Below are 24,737 nucleotides of genomic sequence, written 5' to 3' on the forward strand. Positions count from 1 at the left end.
AATAGGCATCCCCAATTTTAGGTGTGGTGTAGAAGGAAACTATTCAGTGCAAAACAGCTCAGCCATGTTATAGCATGGCTGTGAAAACAACAAAGCTGTGAGGCAGCCCCAGATCCAGGCCCCCTCTTGGGCTAGACAGCTCTGCTCCTTGATGATTTGCTCTGCTCTGCTCCATACCAGTCCGCTTTGTGCTGTACTGGTCTGCTCCACTCTTGCTAGACACTGTCTGTGTTTCAGCTTAGCTAAGGAAACACAGTCTTTAGTGGAAAGGGAAAGTGCATTCTCCCAGCCAGAAGTCCCTGGCCCTGGCCCCTGATTGGTCTGCCCTCATGCAAATGAGAACTCCAAATTCTCACAGTTTAATTGGCACTGTCTTGACTGGTCAGAATAGAGCTGCTCTGATTGGCTGGAGCCACACAGTTCTGATTGGATGGGGAAAACTTCAGTTCTATTGTTTGAAATAGGATTACAGGCACTTTTTTAAAGGGCTGGCTCAGTTGGCAAAGACTCAGTGCAGGCAGAGGCAGGCAGGCCAATTTTGGCTTCTCAGTGAAGTGCAGTTTGCATGAGAGGCCACTGTGCAGAAACAGATGCTAGGCTCTGTTTTTTTAAAATTTGAGCCCAGCCTGACCTGTGGTGGCGCAGTGGATAAAGTGTCAACCTGGAAACACTGAGGTCGCCAGTTCGAAACCCTGGGCTTGCCTGGTCAAGGCACATATGGGAGTTGATGCTTCCTGCTCCTCCTTTCTGTCTGTCTGTCTGTCTGTCTGTCTCTCTCTAAAATGAATAATAAAAAAAATTTGAGCCCAGTTAGCCATTAGGTAACCTTCTTTACAGATATCATTCTTTTTCAGGGTTCACATGTATCATTCCATTTTTTGCATCTTTGTGTAAAAAAAGTAATTGAGATGGCTTTGTGTAATTGGAAACAAATTGTTAGAGCTAAAATGTCAGAACATTTCCTATTTGGGGGGTAATTTGTGGTATAAAAATTTGGAGTACCTATGGTATGGATTGCCATGTTTTCTTATATTTTCCCTACCTTTAAAAATCAGCTCCAATTTGACCATGTCTGATTATATATATAAGCTTTAGAGATATTCAGGTTCTAAATCTTACTCTTTCAGTGATAAACTGTATGACGCTGGGATGTGGCTTTATTTGAATGTTGGCTTTATCTCCTTTAGCTCCAATTTCCTGCTGTTCAAATTGGGATAACAGTGTCTGCATCCCAGAGCTGTTTGAGAATCAAATGTATTGAATAATAATGTATACCAGGGGATAGGCACATATTTGGATTCAAAAAGTTAGGGTATTTTTCCTTTTCTTTTTATTTTTTTAATTTTTGGAGGGGTGACAGAGACAGAGAGAGAGACAGGGACAGACAGACAGGAAAGGAGAGAGGTGAGAAGCACCAATTCTTCGTTGCAGCTCCTTAGTCATTCATTGACTGCTTTCTTATGTGTGCTTTGACTGGGGGGCTACAGCAGAGCAAGTGACCCCTTGCTCAAGTCAGCGACCTTGGGCTCAAGCCAGCAACCTTTGGGTTCAAGCCAGTGACCATGGGGTCATGTCTATGATTTCATGCTCAAGCCAGCAACCCCATGCTTAAGCTGGTGAGCCCGGAATCAAGCCAGATGAGCCTGCACTCAAGCTGGTGACCTCGGGGTTTTGAACCTGGGTCCTCCATGTTCTAGTTTGGTGCTCTATCCACTGTGCCACCACCTGGTTAGGCAGCTTAAAAAAAGAATTTAACATTGACTTGAGAGAGAGAGGTAGGAGAGAGGTGGGAAAGGAAAAAGAGAGAGAAGCACCAACTCCTTGTTCCATTTAGTTGTGTACTAATTGGTTGCTCTTCATATGTGAACTGACCAGGGACCTAACCTGAGTCCTTGGTGCACTGGGATGATACTCCATCCATTGTGGCACCTGGTCTCCCATTAACTATTTTTTTAACTTATTTTTTATTTATTGAGATGACACGGTTCACCAAACCATACAGGTTTCAAGTGTACAACTCAATATAATACCATCCACACATCACATTGTATATCCCCTGCCCCTAGCAGTCTCTCAGTCTCTTTCTGTCCTCATTTTCCCCAACTTTGCCCTTCTCCCTAACCCCCATCCCCTTTCCTCATCCTGTTGTCTGTATCTCTCTATATATAGTGTTTTGCTAATCCAGTCCCCTCAGCCTCACCCCTCTGGTAGCTGTCAGTCTGTTCCATGTCTCCATACCTCTGTTTCTATTTTGTTCATCAGTTTATTGTGTTCATTAGATTCCACATGTAAGTGAGATCATATGGTATTTGTCTTTCTCTGCCTGGCTTATTTCATTTAACTTACTACTCTACAGGTCCAGCCATGCTATCACAAAAAGTAAATTTTCCTTTTTTACGGCCATGTAGTATTCCATTGTGTAAATGTACCACAGCTTTCTTATCCACGCATCCACTGATGGACACTTGGGCTGCTTCCAAGTCTCGTCTATTGTAAATAACGCTGCAGTGAACATGGGGGTGTGTATCTTTTTTTGAATTAGTGTTCTGAGATTCTTAGGATATATTCCTAGAAGTGGGATCACTGGGACAAAAGGCAGTTTCTTTAATTTTTTGAGAAAATGCCATGCTGTTCTTCACAGTGGCTGCACAAGTCTCATTGATTTTTAAGAACTTTTTTTTTTTAAGCTTAGTTTTTTTATTTATTTATTCATTTTAGAGAGGAGAGGGAGAGACAGAGAGAAGGGGGGAGGAGCTGGAAGCATCAACTCCCATATGTGCCTTGACCAGGCAAGCCCAGGGTTTGGAACTGGCGACCTCAGCATTTCTAGGTCGACGCTTTATCCACTGCGCCACCACAGGTCAGGCCAAGAACTTTTTTTATGATTGACACTTTATTGTGAGTATGGCAAATATTTTTCTTAGTTTGTCTTTATTTTGAGTGAAACAGATTAATAGACAAATCCATCAATTTTTTCCTTATGTTTCTAGATATTTTTTTCATGAAGTAAAAGAGGCTTATGCTTCAGGAACCTCCATGTGCTCGGGCCCCTTCCAAGGCCCTATATCTAATTTTGTATTTGTAAGTTTGTATTCTTTTTTTTTTGCATTTTTCCGAAGCTGGAAACGGGGAGGCAGTCAGACAGACTCCCGTATGGGCCCAACCAGGATCCACCCGGCATGCCCACCAGGGGGCGATGCTCTGCCCACCAGGGGGTGATGCTCTGCCCCTCTGGGGCGTTGCTCTGTTGCATCCTCTGGGGCGTTGCTCTGTTGCATCCTAGCGCCTGAGGCAGAGGCCACAGAGCCATCCTCAGTGCCCGGGCCATCTTTGCTCCAATGGAGCCTCGGCTGCGGGAGGGGAAGAGAGAGACAGAGAGGAAGGAGAGGGGGAGGGGTGGAGAAGCAGATGGGTGCTTCTCCTGTGTGCCCTGGCCGGGAATCGAACCCGGAACTCCTGCACACTAGGCCAATGCTCTACCACTGAGCCAACCGGCCAGGGCCTGTATTCTTTTTATTAAAAGGGCCCCTTGCCTGACCAGTGGTGGCCAGTAGATTGAGTGTCGACCTGTGATGCTGATGTCCCAGGTTCGAAATGCTGGGCTTACCTGGTCAAGGCACATAAAACAGGCAAGCAATGAACATAAAATAAAACAACTATGAGTTGATACTTTTCATTTATCCCCTCTATAAAATCAATAAATAAAATCTTAAAAAAAAGGGTCCCTCAACTTATATAAACTCAGGCCCCACAAAATCCAAAACTGCTCTGTATCATGATTAGAAAGGTCACTCCTTTTCAAATTATGAAAAATTTTAATATGATTAGCTTTATATCTTTTTTAAACTTTTTATTTTCTAATTTTTCAGTGCTCATCTGGATTACTAGTGCAGTAATTTTCTTCAGAGATTATTTTTCTTAGAACTAAATGGAGCTCCATCCTCATTCATTCATTTATTCATTCCTTCAAACCCTTCCCTCACCTTTTGCACCCAGCTGAATAAGTAATAAAGCCGCTGCGGCCTGACGTGTGGTGGCGCAGTGGATGGAGCGTCAACCTAGAGCAATGAGGTCGCCAGTTTGAAACCCTGGGCTTGCCGGGTCAAGGCACATATGGGAAGCAACTATGAGTTGATGCTTCCTGCTCTGCCCACCTTCTCTCTCTCTGTCTCTCCTCTCAGTAAAACAAATAAAGTCTTTTAAAAAATATCTCCTATAGTAATAAAGCAGCTGTAGGGTGCTCTTAAAGAATACAAAATTAGGTTCAGGGTCCAGAAAGAGTCCTGTGTAAGAGGTTGGCCATGAAACTCTATTGACTTCATAGTAACTCTAAAAAAACTGACTATAGTCTATTACACTACCCATACTAAGTGGAAACTTAAAATGGTATTACCAACAGATGTTTGTTGAAGTGATTAGAGTTTTTTCATTTGTGGCTGCCCCAGCCTTCCCATTTGCCAATGCTTCCAATTCAATTACAAAGCACCCAGTTTTCTCTATTAATTTATTCACTTGTACATTCAAAGGTAAGCGCCTCATCACTGCCAGCCTTGTGCCAGGGGTTGGGACATAGCACGGGTAGGGCAGTGTCTCTCTGCCACGGGAGTTTTCTCTCTGCTCAGCAGGGCAGACAGAGAGGAGCAGATCATGAGAACTTGGAGCAGGTGATGGGCCATGCTGAGACATGAACAAGGTGTCATGTCACTTGAGCTGAGAGGAGGAAACATCCTGGAGAAGCTGAGACTTCAAGGAAGGGTCACTTTCTCAGCAGACATTCCAGGAAGAGCTTTCCAGACAGGGAATCCAACTTTGCTTTGTCCTGACTTCACAGAGCTCCCATCTCCCTCTTACTCTACACCAGAAAGACAGCCCGAGTGAGGGGACATCCTTCTTCTTCTGTTGGAGGTGGCTGTGCAGAGCAGCTTCATACATCAGCTGTACAGTAGGGCTTGGAGGACAGGGACTTACAAAGTTCTTTCCCATTCAGCTCACTAGGTTTAGAAACAGCCTCCCAAGGGGCGACAGGAGGAGACAAGGATATCTATCCAGTACATTCCAAGGGGAAAAAAGATCAAGACCTATTGGACATGCTCATCTGTGGGAGGAGGGAAAAGTAAGGGTTTTGGCCTGAGCTTGGTCCCCACTGTCAACTGTGGATAATGCAAAGAGATGACTAATAAGCAGTGAATCCTTGCTCAAGTCTGCATGGGACATGCAGAGTCACAGACCAAAGCCTCAATCCCAGCTTCTCCATTACTTAGTTCTATGAGTTTAGGCCAACTGCTTCACCTCTTTGGCCTTCCTTTGCCTTATCTGTGAAATAATCATTGGTTTGTCTGCCTCCTAGAGTAATTTCAAGAAGCCAGATGGGTAACAAAAAACAGATTTGGACAGGTGTGGGATTGTTCTACAAACCCATTCACCTCATAAATATTTTTTTTTTTAATTCATTTTAGAGAGGAGAGAGAGAGGGAGAGAGAGAGAAGGGGGGAGGAGCTGGAAGCATCAACTCCCATATGTGCCTTGACCAGGCAAGCCCAGGGTTTCGAACCGGCGACCTCAGCATTCCAGGTCGATGCTTTATCCACTGCGCCACCACAGGTCAGGCCACCTCATAAATATTTATTGAGTACCAACTACGTGCCAGGCATGATGATGATGATGATGATGATGATGATGATGATGATGATGCAAGTCTAGGGATGTGACAGTGAACAAGACCAAGTTTTTTTGGGGTTTTTTTTGTATTTTTCTGAAGCTAGAATCAGGGAGAGACAGTCAGACAGACTCCTGCATGCGCCCGACCGGGATCCACCCAGCACGCCCACCAGGGGGCAAAGCTCTGCCCCTCCGGGGCGTCGCTCTGCCGCGACCAGAGCCACTCTAGCACCTGGGGCAGAGGCCAAGGAGCCATCCCCAGCGCCCAGGCCATCTTTGCTCCAATGGAGCCTTGGCTGCGGGAGGGGAAGAGAGAGACAGAGAGGAAGGGGGGGGGGGTGGAGAAGCAAATGGGCGCTTCTCCTATGTGCCCTGGTTGGGAATCGAACCCGGGTCCCCCACACGCCAGGCCGACGCTCCACCGCTGAGCCAACCAGCCAGGGCCAAGACCAAGCTTTTTAATAGAGCAAACATTCTGGTTGTCCCCATTGTCAAAAAAAAAAAAAAAAATCAAGACTCAGAATTGAAATATCTTGGCTAACATCACACTGCTGATAAGCGGTAGGGCTGAATCCTAGATCTACTTAAAGCAGTGGTCCCCAACCCCCAGGCCGCGGACTGGTACCAGTCCGTGGGCCATTTGGTACCAGTCTGCAGAGAAAGAATAAATAACTTACATTATTTCTATTTTATTTATATTTAAGTCTGAACAATGTTTTATTTTATTATTTTTTTAATTGAATTTTCTATGTACAGACTCATTGCGAGATTTAGATCCAGCCCAGGCCGCTAATATATTTATACTTTTCCTTGGTTTGCACAAAATTTTGATTCAAGTTGTTTGAACTCCTCAATGGCCGGCCAACTTTTGGAAGCTGTATGCCTGTGCTCATCTGTATATGACATTTAAAATATTATGAACCAGAAAGACATTTTAATATCTAGAAGATCTTTTAAGAAATTAGGTCCTGTAAGCTGAACAATGTTTTATTTTTTTTAAATGACCAGATTCCCTGTTACATCCGTCTAAGACTCACTCTTGACGCTTGTCTCGTAAGTTCGACAATTATATTTAAAAATACCAGTTTTTACGCCGGTCGCATTTTTTTAAATTTTGTGCATTTATCTGTCCCACCGTAAAGCCCGGTCCGTGAAAATATTTTCTGACATTAAACCGGTCCATGGTCCAAAAAAGGTTGGGGACCACTGACCTAGAGTCAAGTCTGAGTTCTTCCCACAACTTTTTTCTATGTCCACATCCTGCCACGTAAGATAATTTAAATTTGTGGTTTGGTTCAACAAATATTTTAGTTTACCGTGTACTAGGCACTGTTCTAGGGGCTGGGGATACAGTAGTGAATAAAACAGTCAAAACTTTCAATCTCTTCACATTCTGTAGGAAGTCAGATGTAAATATGCAGTATGTCATGTAATAATAGGTAATCAGATACCTAAACCAGGAAAGAGGACATGTGTTCAGGGTTACATTTTAAATAGGGTCAACAGTGGGGAATTTACTAATAAACGTGACATCTGAGCCACACCTGATGAAGCTGAGGTAGCCAGTCATCCAGTTATCCAGGGCTTAAGTAGAAACTGAAAACCTCCAATGCTTGGCATGCCCAAGAACCAAATGGAGGCCCGGCCAGTGTGGTGGAGCAGAGTGAGCAGCACAGGGAATTAGATCAGGGAAATAGGGTGTGGAGTAAGGACAGGGAGCAGGGGAGACTAGGTTAAATCTAGGGCTGTGTAGACCAAACTCAGTCTTTTCTTTCTTTCTTTTTTTTTTTTTTTTGTACTTTTCTGAAGCTGGAAACGGGGAGGCAGTCAGACAGACTCCAGCATGTGCCCGACCAGGATCCACCCGGCACGCCCACCAGGGGGCGATGCTCTGCCCATCTGGGGCGTCGCTCTGCTGCAATCAGAGCCATTCTAGCACCTGAGGCAGAGGCCACAGAGCCATCCTCAGCATCCAGGCAAACTTTGCTCCAATGGAGCTCTGGCTGAGGGAGGGGAAGAGATAGAGAGGAAGGAGAGGGGGAGGGGTAAAGAAGCAGATGGGCGCTTCTCCTGTGTGCCCTGGCCGGAAATCGAACCCAGGACTCCTGCACGCCAGGCCGATGGTCTACCACTGAACCAACAGGCCAGGGCCCAAACTCAGTCTTTTCTTAAAAACCTAAGTGGGCCCTGGCCAGTAGCTCAGTTGGTTGGAGCATCATCCTGATGTGCCAAGGTTGTAGGTTCAACCACTGGTTGGGGCACATGCAGGAAGCAACCAATGGGTACACAACTGGATTTAAAAACATTTCTCTCAAATTAACAAAAAAATATCTAGCTGAAAAGCCAATTGGTGGGTTTGGGGCCAAGGTTCTCCCTCCAGTCCCTAATTCCTCTGGCTGCTGTGTTAAGACTGAAAGGAGAGCAAGGGCTAAGCAGACAACCCAGTTAAGGCTATTGTGGCATTTAGGAGAGAAATGAGTGGCAGAAGTTGTCTATTTCCAATGGTTTTTGGAGGGAGAGCCAAGATTTAATGATTCGACATAGGATTTGACTGTTAACCAACTGGTCTTATTTTTTTTGGAATCATGGAGACTGAGAAAGAACAGCCAATAGAAAGAAAACTTAAGCATTTGTTGTCCTGGAAAGAAGTCTCCAAGTATGACTTACTGTCAAATGCTGCCTATGGAATGAGGGAAACTACTAAATTTAGCGCTGGTTATCGATCTAGAGAAAGCTTTGCTGTGTTTGGGTGCAGTCTGAAAATAGAAAACTGACAAAATGAATACACAGTTCTCAAAGGGGCAGTCAAGAAGTGAAATCTTCAGTCATTGCTTATTTGTATGCTGATACTCAAGGCATTTTTCATACAAGACGAATGCTGGGTACATCCAAATAATGTTCCCATAGCATGGTAGTTTATATAGTGTTCAGTAACAGCATGACAGGAGTGTTATTCAAGAGGTCATCAGTATTTGAGTTGTTCGTGAAGCATGGGAGGGGAGGGAGTGTGAACAATCTGACTTTTGCAACCAATGACAACTGCACTTTAGGTCTAAGACTTCCTTTGGCCCAATTCCCTCAGAGTTGAGAATTCTGGCGCTGGAGTCCATGTTCATAACACCCTAAACATACACCTGATCATGTCTGATCTTGGAAGCTAAGCAGGGTTGGGCCTGATTAGTAGTTGGATGGGAGAATTCTGGCTGGAAACTGAAGCAAAGAACTACTCCTCTAACCATACATTTGCTGGGTTAAAACTTTCCCCTCTTGGTAGGGAAGGCAAGCAGAGGGCCAAGGAATAATTTAACTCCTATAGCTCACATACCAGCCTAGTCAACTCAGCTTTCACTCTTAAGTGTTTGTCTCTGTTTAGCCTTCACTTCATTGGATAGCCACCAAAAGCTATGAATCGGTTACTTGTTAGAATTTTTGATGGGGACTGCTAAAACACAGGAAAGGCTAGATTCTATTCTCACTCAAACAGGACACGAATATTGGTTCTACTCATTACCCCAAGAGAATAAGCCAATAAAACACTGAAGACATAGGTTGTCATCTGTACCAGCAATAAAGTTCATTACCCTCTGTCTAGGCTCTCCAAGAGAACCACCAGGACTTGAGCAGCAGCTACTGGGAATGCCTGCAGGGTCAATAGCTATGTGGTGTTGGCCATGAGGGTTGTTAGCCTTTTAGAGGTCATCATGTATGACAATGAAAAAGTAAATCTCACCAAGTTAGTTGCTATGCATTAGCAATGTACTCTAAAGTCACAAGATTTGTGATCTCAGCCCTGCCTTTGATTATAGAAACTGTTTATTCGTTTCTTCCAGTAACCTGACCTAAGGAGAAACTTATGGCAAAGGAGTTACAGTGATAACTTAAAAGTACTGAAAATGTTTTGTTCCTTTAGGAAATGGTGGATGCTAACTTAGTCACACACAACTCTATCAAGTATCACAATGTTTATTGATAGATACAAGTATATAAAATCAGGGCATGAACATGACTTGATAAATTAAGTAGACTTAATTTCAATACTATAATAAGAGGGACCAATTCAAATTCTCACCATTTGTTTCACACCCACAAAAACCACTTCTAGGGCATTAACGATCTCTCAAAACTGATCAGTTTTGTGCAAGTAAACCATGTTTCTTTTTAAAAAGACTTGTGCACTTGCCCAGGCTCAAGGATATTAAAATCTAGCACATAAAGCCCATTACTAGAGGTAGAAATACAGGCAATATACTATTACGGCAACAACCATCAATTACAGTTAAGAATTTTTCTGTAACAACCAAATGGATAATCAAATATTGCAACAACTCAAGTATTACTGAGCAAAGTGCATCTCTACAGTATTCAGTGTTGCTAATTCAGTTTTCTAACTTAAAACAGCCTATGATAACTGGCAGCAAAGAAGATCCTTGCAATAGACTGCCTTCTGCTTGAGAACTTAGGATGTAAGTATTGCATGCTGCTAATATACTATCTAAACATTAAAGATACTCCTAAAATATTTGATGGTAGACTATGATTAAGACATTACACTACAAAAAAACCTTATGCAGAAGGAAATCCTAACTGACGTGCTTCTGCTTTAAATATTGTGAAAACATTACAGCGGAATGAATTTTCGCAGTGGTTAGGTCAAATGCAGTTACATCATAGCAACAGTATGTTTTGCACAATTTAAGGCTTTGGCTGGTTCTTTAGTCAGCTTCTTCCTCTGATTCTTCTTCTTCAGCAGTTTCTAGCCAGGTTAGCCACTGATTCACCTGTAAATTAATTTGTAATTTAAATAGGTATTACTTACAGAGAAAATCTCAAAGCAGCTTTGATTCAGGACCAAACGAGCAATCCATTGAAGGAGAAAATTTTACGTAGTATTATACCTTTTATAATTGCAAACAGCCTCCAGGACATACATCAAATTTAAAGTTATCTTATAAAGTGTTCATTATTTAGACTTGGGATTACATATAAGCTGTTTATATCTAAATTAGCTCAAATGTCATTCTTTGACACTGCTCCAATTATATTTCAGGATCATTTAGTATGAGACTCCTTTTAAACCTAAATGTGTTAAAGCAGTAACTGGGGAGAGGGGGTAGGAGGTAGGGAAAAGATTCTAAACAGATTTCCAGCTTCATCTGCAAACTGCTGAATTCAATTTTCTAAGGACAGAGCTAAGTATAGATGCTGGAAGCATGACTGAGCCTCATGAAACAAGTTTGTAACCCTAAGGAGTAAAGATAAGATACTATAGTGGGTTTTCCACCTTTTTACACTTGTGGACTAGTGAAAAAGTATTATTTCAGGGACCACTAAAGACAGAAATCACCCTAAGCATAACAAAATCATTAAGTACATAACCTTCATACAACACATCAGGATAATTAACTCTTTTGCATACTGGTGATCGACAAACACTGCTATAGACCAGTGTTTCTCTAAGCTTGATCCCCTTGAAAACTAGTACTGACTGTGTTATAAATATAATCACAATCACGTGGATCGTGTACCAGAGAGACCTATTAAAACAGAGTATCTGGGATCAGAGAATGACAGAACCTGTCATTTTAGAATCTGATAGGACTTGAATTCCACTAAGAGTGAAAAGCTATGAGAAACCTAGAAGCAATAGGAGTGAAAAGCTATGAGAAACCTAGAAGCAATCTGTTCTTTGCCAGCATTAAAAAAGGCTTAAACTCAATTTTGTACAACCGACTCATCTAAAGTGGATTAAAAAAAGCCAGCTGTAATCTAACATCTTTTTTTTTTTACAGAGTCTGAGTCAGAGAGGGATAGACAGGGACAGACACACAGGAACAAAGAGATGAGAAGCATCATTCATTAGTTTTTCACTGCACGCACATTGCGATACCTTAGTTATTCATTGATTACTTTCTCATATGTGCCTTGACCGCGAGCCTTCAGTAGACTGAGTAACCCCTTGCTTGAGCCAGTGACCTTAGCTTTTTGCTCAAACCAGATGAGCCCTCAAAATCCCAGTCTGATGCTCTATCTACTGCACCACCGCCTGGTCAGGTTGTAACTTAACATCTTATACACACCTCTAGAACTGAAGCCGTTCACTTCATAGCTTTACCTCACTTTGCTGTTTACTGCCTACTTTACCGGAGCAGAACCAACATATGTACAAACCAATTTGCTTGTATTAGTTTTAAGTACTCTTGATTAAAGTAATAAGTAAATTGGAAAAAGCAGACCAACTTTCTCCAGCAAAAGAAGAGATTTACCTGGAACAAAGCCTTGCCTTTCCCTGGAAACTCTTGGGTTATATCTTCTTTCCAAGCCAAGAAAGCTTCTTCTTCAATAATTTCCATGTCATAGAAGTGAACAAAAAAGCGCAGTAACATGCCTAAAAGACAAAATGTAATCTCCTTAGTCAGTGTGCTGTTTAAAAATGAGCCCACACTCGCACTCCTCCGATACTGGTCCTCTCACCTTTTGGGAAGTTGCTGTTGTAGCAGTGCACCTGAAGGGCATAGAGGGCACTGACTTGTAGATCAACGTGATCATGAAGGAACTTCTGCATTACTGGCTTGAAAGAAAGAAGCAGTTGTTTTTCCTGCTCTAATTGTTCTTTGGAAGGAGCAGAGGAAGAATCTGTTTCATCACTGGGTGGGTTTACTTCACTAGAAATATACTGTAAGAAGCTACAGAGAAAAAGATCTTATTAGAATATAAAAGCAATTTTTCTATGTTAAACAAAATTCTTAATCCCTTGCCCCTTTAAACTTTTTCTAGTAAAGAAAAAACAGGTTAGTTCTGCATTATACACAGACCAACTTCATCTTACCTAGTCATTAAGATGTTCACAAATCCTTTATCTACATGAAGTTTGGGAGAGATGTTATCTTTAATCCACTTATATATGGTTTGAGGGGATGGATCCAACTTTATTTGCTTCAACAGTTCCTTTTCCAATTTGAGGAGTGGGAATAAGAAACTCAGTCCCTTTCCTTCCAAAATCTCCAACATACGATCCTTATTTTGATCTATTTCTGAGGACACAAGACCATTTTCACCATCAAGTAATAATTTCCCAAAAGTATAAGGTTCATGAAAAATAACTAACCCAGCAAAGAAAATTTGACATTTGAAGCAATCTGAAGTAGTCAAAAACCGTAATTTTCTATGAAAGTGAAATCTACTTGTAAGTAATGCTTATCTCATTATCTGGACAGGACAGTTACACTGTATGACCTACATAAATCCACTCAAGGTAACAAGGGATCTACACTTAGTATTAAAAAAACAAAAAATCCCCAGCATTCTCTTACCTGGGAGCATTTTCTGCATATTGACCTTGCTTTGTTGAAAAAGTTCTGTTAACCATTCTCGATCTTGTAATTTAGCTAGTTGCTGAAGACAAAGTAAGAATAGAGGAAAATGGGTGCCACTTTCCAGTGGTTGAGCCAGTTCTGAAATGCTCACCAGCTCTGAAATGATGGCACGAGCTGCAAACTGTGCTAAGTATGATTTCACCAAGGGTATGTCAACCTCCAGTTTGGGGCACTGGTCCAATACATTCAGGAAAGCCTTAAAAAAGAAATATATAGTCACTTTATTAGTTATCAAATTTAAATGGAAAGAATACTCATAGAATCAGAAAAGTATCCTACCTGCATGAAGTTGTCACTTGTGGCTATCCCTTCCTGTTTCAGTAAACTGATCAAAGAACTTGCTTTTTCTTTATCTTCATCACTTCTGTCTAGTGACAGGATGATCACTTTGCTTAACATCTCTGGAAGGAAGTGTTTAGGAGCCCTCATTTCTCTTACACCATTGACAGCTTCATTTGCATTTCCACTATTCAGATATTCAGTCACAACAGTTTCCTGAAAAGAACACAAATGTCTGGAGTACTTTTTCTCCCAATTCAAATATAATCCATGAACTGACTATGGGATTAATCAAAACTTACAGTTAGTTTAAGAAGTTCTTCCTTTGAGGGCGGTGGCTTTTTACTGGTCTTGGCAGGCTTTTCTTGAATAAGTGGTGGATTAGTTTTGAGGCCAAGCTGAGGTGTCTAAAACATAGCAATGTAACAGGTATACATTTTTAATAAAAAAGTTTTTAAAAGAAAATTATGACCTCAGAGGAAAAACACTAAAGAAAAAAATAATCTTTAGATAACTTCAGACAGAAAGTACCGAAAAAGTTATCATACTATGGTTCAATACCTGTCCCAGGGGTGGTGTTTGAGTGCGCGGTGGTTGTGCACTAGGAGGAATCATAGTTATCTGGGGCTGAAGCTTTGGCACTTGATTTTTATTCATTAGGAAAGACTGAGCAGGCCTCAGGCTAATCTAGAATTGATAATGAATGAAAAGAGATACCCAAAGTTAACAACATGCAGTGGGACAAGATAATAAATGTAACACTCAAATACTAAGATTGAGTACAAAGATGATAGGATCTAGGGCGGAATGTAAATTTCACCAATAACTAAAAAGGTACTCCTTGTTAAATTTAATTACTGGCAAGGAAACTAAAGATCTGATCCAAAAAATAAAATACTATTAAATCTTATATCAAAACACTCTAGGATTAGCATCATTAAAATAACCAGAAAACTTAAATTAAGTATCTTTTAAAAACCCTCCCTCCTTCCAAGGCATCTGTGTCTAGGGACTGATCCTCAAGGGTTACAAAGTTTTTAAAATATTTATTTTTAGTTAAGTCATTCTATTTGAGGGAAATCACAATCAAAATCTTGACAACCATTTTTTTCCTTGCTCTCACTAAAGACCTGTAAAAGAGATTTGCCCTCATATCTCATAATCGTCGCTCACAGGACGCTGGACATCCAAAGAAAGAAAAAGTACAGAAAAGAGAGAAAGAAAATAAAGAACTCCAGCATTAAGTCCTCTTAATAACGCGTCTCTTTATAATCATCGGGCAATAGATTTCTGAATTGACAAACTGTGGTATATTAAGTAACATAGGCAAAAGTACCTCATCTGCATTAAGCTGTCCTTTCTTAGAAAACCGAGGTGGCATATCCTTCGACTGTCCTTGCAGCTGGGATAAGAGTCCCTGACTCTGGTTATGGTAGAGCTGGCTTAGCCCCTATTTCAGAAAGGGAGAAAGAAAGTCTAGATAAAAAGGGGTCCACAAATTTAGGTAATAAAGTACCAAAGAAATGAACCAAGCCATAGGAAAGTTTAACTGAATTTGCCCAAAGAAAGTAAAAGATGAAACCGGGAAGAATAAAAATCTAACCTGTCAAATAAACTGATGTGGCTTTATCAATATTTTACTAATCTTATTAAGCATAAGCATTAACTCAGTTTAAAGTAACCGCTAGATATAAAACTTGGTTTAGAAAAATATACACAACCCTATAGTATTTGTATTTTTTAAAAAAGCAGAACTAAACCACACATTTCAAGAATACTTGTCTAAACATTTATAAATGTCTTACCTGGCTTTTCATAAACTTGCCTCCCATCTCTCCAAACTGTGATTGTGTGGGAGGCATGATGTGTCCCCCATGGCCATTGAAGAGTTGATTTGAACGGTGACGCCCCATGGTGGGTGAAAATCTATCCTGGATAACTCCTGGACCAGTACCAATTCCGCTACCTTAAAATACATACATGGACAATTTTTTACAACTCTGCTATGTTATATTGATTTTTTTATTTAACCAAACCAGTTTTATTCAAAATCACCTGGCATTTGTCCAAACATATCAGCAAGTCCTCCAAGTGGGTCCCTGTCCATTTTCATCCTAGGTGGCATGAACGGTCCCTCCAGAAAGAAGTCACTTCTCATCCCTTGAGCCATAGGTGCTGGAATAAACACTCCTAAATCCTTAAGAAATAAAGTGAATAAAACACTTGTTTGGGGCCTTATTTTATCTAAAAATACAATTCTTATATTGGGGCCTGACCAGGTGGTGGTGCAGAGAATAGAATGTCAGCCTGGGACACTATGGACTCAGGGTTTGAAACCCTGAGGTTGCCAGCTTGAGTACAGGGTCACTGGCTTGAGCCTAAAGGAGCCTCCCAGTCAAGGCACATACAAGAACGCAATCAGTGAACAATTAAAATGCTGTATCTATGAGCTGATGCTTCTCATCTCTCCGAGCCCTTCTTGCCTGTCTGTACCCTCTCGCTAAAAAAGTTCTTATATTGAGGGAAAAACACAGAAAAACCTGTAGACGATAGTGCTACTTATATAATTTCTGAGCTCTACCAGGTAAGAGAAGATGTTGAGTTTTTAAGAATTTATTTGAGACTGACCAGGCAGTGGCGTAGTGAATAGCACGTCAGACTGGGATGCCAAGGACCCAGGTTTGAGACCCCGAGGTCGCCAGCTTGAGCCCAAGGTCACTGGCTCGAGCAAGGGGTCACTCAGTCTGCTGTAGCTCCCCAGTCAAGGCACATATGAGAAAGCAATCAATGAACAACTAAAGGTGCTACAACGAAGAACTGATGCATCTCATCTCTCTCCCTTCCTGTCTGTCCCTATCTAACCTTCTCTCTGACTCCATCTGTCACCAAGAAAAAAAAAAAAAAGAACTTTGAGCCAAACTAGTGACACCTGCCAGGAAGCAGAACCTCAACGGATTAAGAAAACGCTCAAGTTTTAAGATGGTCCTTTCGCAATTCGAGTCTTAAAACCCACTTGATAAAAGGAAAAAATAAAATCTTACTTTTACTGCATCTTGACGGATTTGATTGATCGTCTTTGGTCCATTGTCAAGAAAAGCCTTGCGAGGAACCCAATGGTGTTCTCGCAGCTCTACAGTATCCTTTAAATTTAAAAATAGATGAGTAAGTTTTAATATTCTGAACAGCAAAAAATGAATTCAACAACATAATTTTTAAAAGTTTTACCTGCAGCAGGAAACGAATCCTTGCTGGCAATTCCTTACTTAACATCAAGGAACACATTCGGGCAAAGTACTGATCCATTAAGGACTAAAAAAACAAAAAAAGTGCTATGACAAATACATACTATTTAAGGCTTTTAAAACGGCTTTTAAAACTTCTAGATTACAGTCAAGGTTAGTAATTAAATATGGCAATCCTTTGTAGTATCACAAATTAAAGCCATCTGATCTGAATAAAATTAAGACAAAATATTTATACCATTTGTTAGAACACACATACCTTGGCTCGTTCATGATCTAATCTAGGTCCCACTGTCCTCATTATCTGACAGAGGCACTCCAAATCCTCTCCCATATCTTTGAGTTGGACTCTCTTCTTCTTTTCCAAAAGCTAAAAAAAAAAAAAAAGACCATGTTGACAAAAAATCTTATGTTTAGACATACCACTTTCCCATACATTTACAGTGACTCATAGTTCCTACAGTACCTAACATAGTACTTTCTATTTGGTTTGTGTTGAAGAAATCCCTCCAAGTTAAGCTATTTAACACAGTAATCAGTTCTACTCCTACTTTACTACACTACTTACTCCCATATTTCAGAATAGTTAAGTTTTGCCAGCTACCTAAAATGCTTAGGCCCTGGATGGTTAGCTCAGTTGATTAGAGCATCGTCCCAAAACACCAAGGTTGTGGGTTAAATCACCAGTCAGGGCACACAAAGGAAGCAGACCAATGAATGCACAACTAAGTGGAACAAATAAATACCTCCCCCCAACCCATCTCACTATTATCAATATATATACTTATTACTAACATTTTCAGATAACATAAGCTATTACAATGGACTCATTTCCCCAAATAAGTATGTGTATACAGTGATTATCTAAACCTAAATTTCCAATCATACTTACTGTTTTGATGCACTTATGAAGGATAGATTCATGAATAAGATCAAGCTTTCCAAGTTCTCCAATGAATTTGATGTTCCCCAACATCTTGATCTTAGCAATGGCTCTCTGTTCCTCCTCCTCGGGGAGGAGGGGATTTTCACGCTTATCATAGACTGGAAAAAACATAGGAGAGTCAAGTCAACATTCAGAATTAGGTTGAAAATGTACAGTGCTCCTTAGTGTCAAATATAAACTCTCACCATCAACATTTCTGGTTCGGTTTTCAAATTCATCTTGTAATTTGGAAATTAGGAGGCGTCTGAATGTCTATTAAAAACAAAAGACATTTTACAAGTTTTAGTAATGGAGTCTTCCAAATCAACTTTAAAATAGGTAAAGCAGCCCTGGCCAGCTGGCTCAGTGGATAAAACATCAGCCTGGCATGCAGATATCCCGGATTCAATACCCGGACAGGGCACACATGAGAAGCGACCACTGGCTTCTCTTCCCCTCCCTCTCCCCACTTCTCTCTTTTCCCCTCTTGCAGACAGTGGCTCGATTACTTTGAGCGTGGTCCCCAAGCACTGAGGATAGCTCAGCTGATTTGAGCTTGCATTAACCTTAGATGGGGGTTGCTAGACAGATCCCGGTGAGGACTCATGCGAAGGTCTGCCTTATGAGCTCCTATCCCCTCACTTTAAAAAAAAAAAAGAGGCAAAGCAAATATTATCACTTACTGTGCTTTGCTTCTGTCCTGGTTGACCCTCTGCTGCTGGGCCATCAAAGTTTGGTGCATCTTCTGCCAATCGCAGACATAGCTGAGCATACAGTGAACTATACTTTGGCTCTTCTAGGGCTTTGTCCACAATCTATAGAAAATATCATTTATTAAATACTAAAAATGACAACTTAAAAGAACTCTTCCTTTATAATTCAGTAATTCTTTGAAGTCTTAATATCTTAGATCTCAAATTTCATACCAGCAAAATCTCTATTCTATGCCTCATTTATAATTTCAGAGTAAGAATATCTCTTTTGTAAGGATTACTGTATAAACTAAATTAGACAACGTATGTAAAGTGCTTAGCACACAGCCTGGAAAAACCAAAAATTTAAATATTAGCTATTATACTGTATCAAAAAAATTCAATTATACAGATCTCATTAGTAGGCTCAACCCCTCCCTCCTCAGGAGTTCGAAATATGCTGAAAATCAAATATAAACAGACACTGGAATGTTTTATCAACTATCACACAATTCATTTCCAAAACCAAAATATGGTGTTTTCCACAGAAGGAAAACCTAATAAAACCCAAATAGCCTGGGAAAAAATAGAAGAGTCAAGTCAACATTCAGAATTAAGTTGAAAATGTACAGTACTCCTTAGTATCAAATATAAATTCTCACAATAAGCCCACTTTAACTCGCCAAGCATACACAGTATGAAGAACTTAAAAATCCAGCTCTTAAATCCAATACCAAAGTGTCTTAAAAAGAAAAAAATCATTACCAATGTCATCTCAATAAATTCAACTAAATAAAAATTAAAAAAAACAAAAGGAGAAAACCCTACATTAGCTCATAAGCAATAATGCAAGTGTAAAAAAACCAACTTGGTTTTATTAAATACACCACTCACAAAAGCTAGGGGGTATTTTATCGCTTCATGTTCATTTTGAAATATCCCCTAATTTTTGTGAGCAATGCATTTCTTTCTCCTTTTCAGTTAGGCCAACATTTAACTTACCAGCAGTATGACCCCTTTAAGGATGAGTTTAGACTCTACACCCACATTGAGGAGCTCAAGGCATAGCTTGTCAAACTTTTCAGGAGTAAGCTTATTTAGTATGCTGGGAAAAAAAGAAATCACACTTTAAGTGTCATGCAACACACGAAGAATTGAGTTGAAAAACAGCTTTTAAATCATGGTAATTTTTTTCTTCTATCGTCTTCCTTTAGTATCAAGATGTTTTCCTTACCTATCTAACCAAAGGGATGTTTAAAAAACCTGCCACTGTTGTTTAAACTATACAATCTGTACCTAACTAGGGTTCTCCAGCTGTCTGACAAATCTTTCATACATCCCCCAAATCCAGAAAACAAGAGCTTCCTTATTATCAGGGCTAGATGAGGAGCTAAGCCTGGTCCTGTGCATCACTGGGTTATACACCAGACACTGGCAATAGCAGCATGACAGGCTGAAAGCAAGGCTAAGCCTCAAAATACTGACAGTGCTGTTAAGATCCAACTTTAAGACACTGGCATTCTTTAAAATACACACTTTGGGCATGAACACTGCTCCTGAGTAATATAGCACAGCCACAAAAGAAACACAGCTAACCCATTCTTCTTTCCTCCTTTTAGCAAAAGGACCAAATAGATCTATTTAAACTTACCCTCTTACTTTCCTGAAGATTGCGTCATGTCTTTCTTTTTCATTTGCGGAGTTGTTTGCTGCGGAGTTGTCATCTCGTCTAGTGCTTCGTGCAGGAATCCATTTCTGAGCGTTTTGCCCTGGGGTTTTCCCCAGGAACTCGCTAGTACAAATTAGTAAATTTATAATTAAAATTAAGACAATTTAAGACAGCACCCAACCATACATACCAAATGTCATACTGATCAGAAATCCTTCTAAATATAGAAATTTTTCAGTTTTGAGTTTCTCAACTTCCCTAACAACTACAAACTCACAATCAGTGGTCCTCAAATAATGTGCATTTTGAATCACCTGAAGGGCTTTGTTCGAACCAGTTGCTGGGCCCACCCCCAGTTTCTGCTTTAGAGGGTTTGGGGTAGTGCCTCCTAATTCACCTTTCCAATAAGACTCCCAGGGGATGCCAACGTCTCATCTTGGGAACAAACATTTTCTAAAGTCTCATGACCATGCTGCACGTATAACCTAAATTTAGGTTATGTAGTAGAAACCATGTCCAATAAACTTAATTTCTGATGTCTACTTGCATAACTATGTATATTATTACACATGACAGCGACTATTAATATAAACCTGTTATTTGTAAAACTCATGGCTTTTGCAAGTTCACTATACCTGTTGCCAGCAGTCTTGGGATAGTGCTGAGGTGCACCCCTACTTCCTCCTCCGCCCGAAGAAGCACTGATTAAAAGGAAAACAGTTTTTAAAACTATACCCCAATTATGTGTTACTCAGAGGAATAAAAGATCTCTTTAATTTTTCTGTATTTTAGAAATCACACCACAAATGAAGATTAGGCTAAATATTTGGAAAGCCAAATAACGGATTATTTTTCACATGGCAAGTAATAAAAAATAGTGCAAACTTCAGGACTTTAAAAAACAAACACGACACATTATGAATTAAATGTAAAGCACATTTATTCAGAATTATTTGGTGTGGGGATTCTTTTGGTCTTGTGACTGCTCTCTAACAACTGCCCAAAACAAATCTACACATACCTGAAACGAGAAGCACCCCCTTCTGCAATCGCACTCTCCACTTTGGCGGCTTGACAACGAAGAATCTTCAAAAGAATAATATTAATGGATGGGGTGGGGAGGGATGGGGACAGGAGAAATGAAAAACCTAGAATGAGAAAAAGTACCAAAATTAGACACTGCAAACATACAAGTCTATAAACTCTCCTTCAATTACAATTTATTTCACATTGTGGCACTGCAGTTGATTGAACTTTCACTGCATTGCAGACCTCGTAAGACAAACAGAATGTTCTCAATCAATAGGCAATACAGTTCTGTTTTGTTTAGCTACCTGGAAATTCCGTTGTGTTCAAGAAAGCCAAGAACCTTCACAAAAATGTACGTAAGAACATCTCAACAGCTAAGAACAAATCTTTGAAAAAAATCACATTCCACCTCTTTTAAAACTGAGCACTCTGATCAATAACAGGAAACCTAGCTCTATCAACAGGGGCATACTATGTGGAAAATGTCCTAATACTTGAATGCCCCAACGACACGCCAAACAGACTAAATCAGAGACAGATTGTCCAGCCGTCCTTCTGTCCCTACTTAACTCCTCCGCACAGAGGGCAACGGGGAGATGCGCGAGAGGGACAAGGGTGCACGGCGGCTGGCACCCAACAGGCGGAAGACCAGGGCACAACATGGCAGCGGAACCTCCGCCCCGTGTCTTCCCTTCCTGGAACAAAGAGCAGTGGACTCCTGCAGCCAGGCTGGAGCTGGGAAGTGTTTCCGCCGGCCTCCCCACAGAGCCGCCGGGGGCCAGCCTCGGCGAGGCGGAGCGGAGCGGGCCACCCCCGCCGGCCCAGCGCCCGGCTCTTTGTTCTCCATTCGGGAAGGCGGCCTCCTCCCCACCCGCCGCCTCCCAAAGGGCCCCCTCCCACCATAAATCCCCAAGAGACTGACACCCGCTTCCCAACTGACACAAGACCACAAATCCTTGTTTTCTTTCCCCTCTCTCGTCCCACTGGGCCCGCGGGGGATGCCCTTCGATCCCCGCCACGAACAACAGCCCTGCTGCTAGGGCCGGCGCCGGGCTTCACACACCTCCCCGCGGGAAGCGGTCTCCGGGACTCCTGCGCCTCGGCTGGTCCCGCGCCAACGGCCGGGCCCTCCGGCCGGCCCGCGTCCCTCCCCGCTGCGGCGCGTGCAGCCCAACCACGCTCTCCTTGGACGGTGGCGCCCGCGCCGTGGCCCGCCCGGCTCCCAGCCACGCGGACGGCCGGGGCCGCCAGGGTTGCTGTCTTCTGCTCCGTTGGCAACGGGAAAAAAGAACAAAGGCGAAGAATTTCCAGGTGCCCAAAGCGCGGAGGAAACGCTACAAAAAGTCGCCCCGCCCGGGTCGGCCTGCGGCCGCCATTTTGTAACCACTCAAAAAGAGGAGGCCTGGGGACGGCGGCCATTTTAGAGCGCTCTCCTAGGCAGCAGCGGCGGCTCCACTCACCTTCACCGAGAACTCAGCTGCCACTGCAGCTGCCTCCTCAGGATCCGGTCGCCGGGGACGGGGAAGGAGGGGAAGGGGAACGGAAAACAAAAAAGGGGGAGGGAAGGGGGAGGAAGGAGTCGGGAACGGCTGGAAACTCTCAGCTCAGAGAAGTCGCGGCTGCAGCCACAACCCGGTACTCGCCGCCACCTCCATAGACCTCCGACTCACCGCTGGCTCTGAGGCGTGTCTGAAGCCGAACTTATCACTCTGGGGGCAGCCGAACCCACCAGAGCCGCCCCGAATGCCTCCGTCGCCACCCAATCAGCATCCTGCCTTCTGTCCACTACCAATCCGCGCAGGATGGCGGGGAGGAGCCGTAGGGCAAGCTGGGTTGCGGCGCACCCCCGCCGCAGTGCGCAAAGCCGTATTCGCGAAGGCTCTGAGGCCGGGCCGGTGGCGTAAGGGGAGCGGAGCACCGTGGAATTGCGAGCCACTTGCGTAAAGTCGGAGTGCCGTTCTGAGTCTGCGTTGGCGTGGCTGTCTCATCTTCCTCCTGTCTTTGTTCCCCGAGTCCGCACCCCATGCTGAAGTTATACCACCCTCTTTCCCTTTTACCTCGTTTTCTCACCGAAATGTGAGAAGGATATTCGCCCTTCCTCTATTCTGTCTGATTCTTGTTCGTAGCCTGTCGGGGCACTGACTTTCTTGGCGCCTCCAAGAAGCCGTGATTGTCCCTCGCAGGCTGGGCTTCCCTGGGATGGGCCTGCAGGATTAAGGCCTGGTGCCTACGGGGCGCCTCGCCTGGAATCAGTGTTGGTCTCCGGGTGCTCGGCTCGGCTGCCTGAGGGCGGGAGGGAGGAGCGGCACAGTAGGGCTCAGGAGACTAGACGGTACACCCAAATGCGTAAAGAAAGCTTCATTCAGCTCCCTAGTTATTCCACCCCCTGCAGAGTGAATGAGAAAGGGTGGATAGGAGGGATTTACTGTTTGCTTTAGTACCTCACACCGAAACAGTTTTTCCCGAAGATATGTCCGGCCAGAGGTCACGGAAAATACCCAGAATATGCCAGGCCAATTTGGAAGAAATGTTTTCGGAGCGCGGGCTTTGTAGGATTTTAATTGCTAGTCCTGGGTCTTTTTTGGTTTTAGTGGTTTTTAAAACGTTGAAGACTGGCAGCTGTGTATTTCTATTTTGTGTAAGGCCCACCATAACAAGTAGTATTAGGTTTTTCAAACCTGGCAGAGTAAACTATTTATACTTCTCAGGTAATATTTTAAAGGGAGGGTACCGTAAAATGAAGTGTTAAATCGTTTGCGACATTTTAGGCATCCAAAAATGGAGTCATATTTCCATATACGTACTACTCAACAGAAATTTTCCCACCTTCATTTTGGATATACAGTTCTTGATACAGTGCGTAATCAAAAGCGTGTGTGTGTGTGTGTGTGTGTGTGTGTGTAACGCACTTTTAAAGAAAATGTTCGATACAAGGCGGTATTTTCAAAGACCCAAACTAGATTTGACATGTCAAAACAGCTCTTGAGGTTGAAAGTACCTAGTCCTTGATACAATTTTCAAGAGAGTTGCAGTTTTTCCTAGGACATTTAAATCTGATCATAGGGCTCCATGGGTGTGGTGTGATTCTGAAGGTTCAAAACAATTCCAGCATCTTCAGATGTTTGTCATATATTAGGCTGATCATTCCCCCCCCTTTTATTATATTACCACAATTATTGCTGTTAAGTCAACTTCACTTGAACTTTAACAACTGGAAAAGATTAGTCTCACTCTTGGTATTAGTTAAAATGTTTTTTTTAAAAAAACTTGTTTTTGGGAAAGGTGCAAATTGTGTTTCAAATACAAAAGGTTTCACTTTATAACTTCAGGACCCCCCCTAGCTTCAAAATAACATCAGAATAATATTTCGTTATAATTTCTGTAGGGCTTTACAGTTGCCCCAAATCTTTCCTATATGTGATATTTGACTTTTATATAACTGTTTTATATTATTCATGACTAGTAATACATTAATTGGATAGAATAGTGTTTAAAAACACTAGTCTAGACTTCCAAGAGAATATTGACTGAGCCCTAAAATCTAGATGGTCTTTTAATTGATAAACTTGTAACTTGATAATTAAAAATAAAAAAGGTTTTACATAATTAAAAATCTTTGCTGATTGTAAACCCCTCTGATAAGGGCTTTACAGGCATGAGTGTACATGAGAAAGTGGAGTAGGAAAAAGTAACCCAAGTAGAAAAAGTGGAAATTTGGATAAAACGTAATCTTTCAATTAGTGGGAAACATAGATTTCCCACTTTCAATCAGTGGAAAACATACAATTTTGATATGCTTCCACTGCATCATGGATATATGAAAATTCAAGTCATTGTTTGGAATTTAGATTTTAATTTATTAGAAAATTG

General features: G+C 41.9%; 1 protein-coding gene and 1 non-coding gene across 2 annotated transcripts; both read right to left on the reverse strand.

Moving 5' to 3' along the window:
- Positions 1-9,605: 9,605 nt before the first annotated feature.
- On the reverse strand, positions 9,606-22,892 carry EIF4G2 (eukaryotic translation initiation factor 4 gamma 2). Its single transcript, XM_066252802.1, has 23 exons — positions 22,712-22,892; positions 22,328-22,339; positions 20,860-20,986; positions 20,474-20,539; positions 19,821-19,961; positions 19,172-19,274; positions 18,161-18,292; positions 17,684-17,750; positions 17,445-17,596; positions 16,812-16,922; positions 16,536-16,619; positions 16,352-16,450; positions 15,366-15,507; positions 15,116-15,276; positions 14,647-14,760; positions 13,872-13,997; positions 13,613-13,717; positions 13,311-13,526; positions 12,969-13,227; positions 12,485-12,689; positions 12,130-12,341; positions 11,922-12,043; positions 9,606-10,436 (listed from the first exon to the last, which is right to left on the reverse strand). The coding sequence occupies exons 1-23, from the start codon at positions 22,890-22,892 to the stop codon at positions 10,371-10,373; spliced, it is 3,003 nt and encodes a 1,000-aa protein (XP_066108899.1). The 3' UTR covers positions 9,606-10,370.
- LOC136321355 (small nucleolar RNA SNORD97) lies at positions 14,454-14,593 on the reverse strand. The gene has a single exon (XR_010728616.1). It is a non-coding gene; the product is annotated as a small nucleolar RNA SNORD97 (small nucleolar RNA).
- Positions 22,893-24,737: the final 1,845 nt, after the last annotated feature.

The sequence above is a fragment of the Saccopteryx bilineata genome, chromosome 1 (assembly GCF_036850765.1).
Source record: "Saccopteryx bilineata isolate mSacBil1 chromosome 1, mSacBil1_pri_phased_curated, whole genome shotgun sequence".
Classification (NCBI taxonomy): Eukaryota; Metazoa; Chordata; class Mammalia; order Chiroptera; family Emballonuridae; genus Saccopteryx; species Saccopteryx bilineata.

What these genes read in the sequence shown, in the direction of transcription:
- EIF4G2 (XM_066252802.1), bottom strand. Translation starts at nt 22,892, where the DNA reads ATGGGGTGCGGACTCGGGGAACAAAGACAGGAGGAAGATGAGACAGCC. An exon ending in TATGCAGAAAATGCTCCCAG is followed by an intron (nt 12,690 to 12,968) that starts GTAAGAGAATGC and finishes TTGTGTCCTCAG; the next exon opens with AAATAGATCAAAATAAGGAT. An exon ending in AAGGCAAGGCTTTGTTCCAG is followed by an intron (nt 10,437 to 11,921) that starts GTAAATCTCTTC and finishes ATTAATTTACAG; the next exon opens with GTGAATCAGTGGCTAACCTG.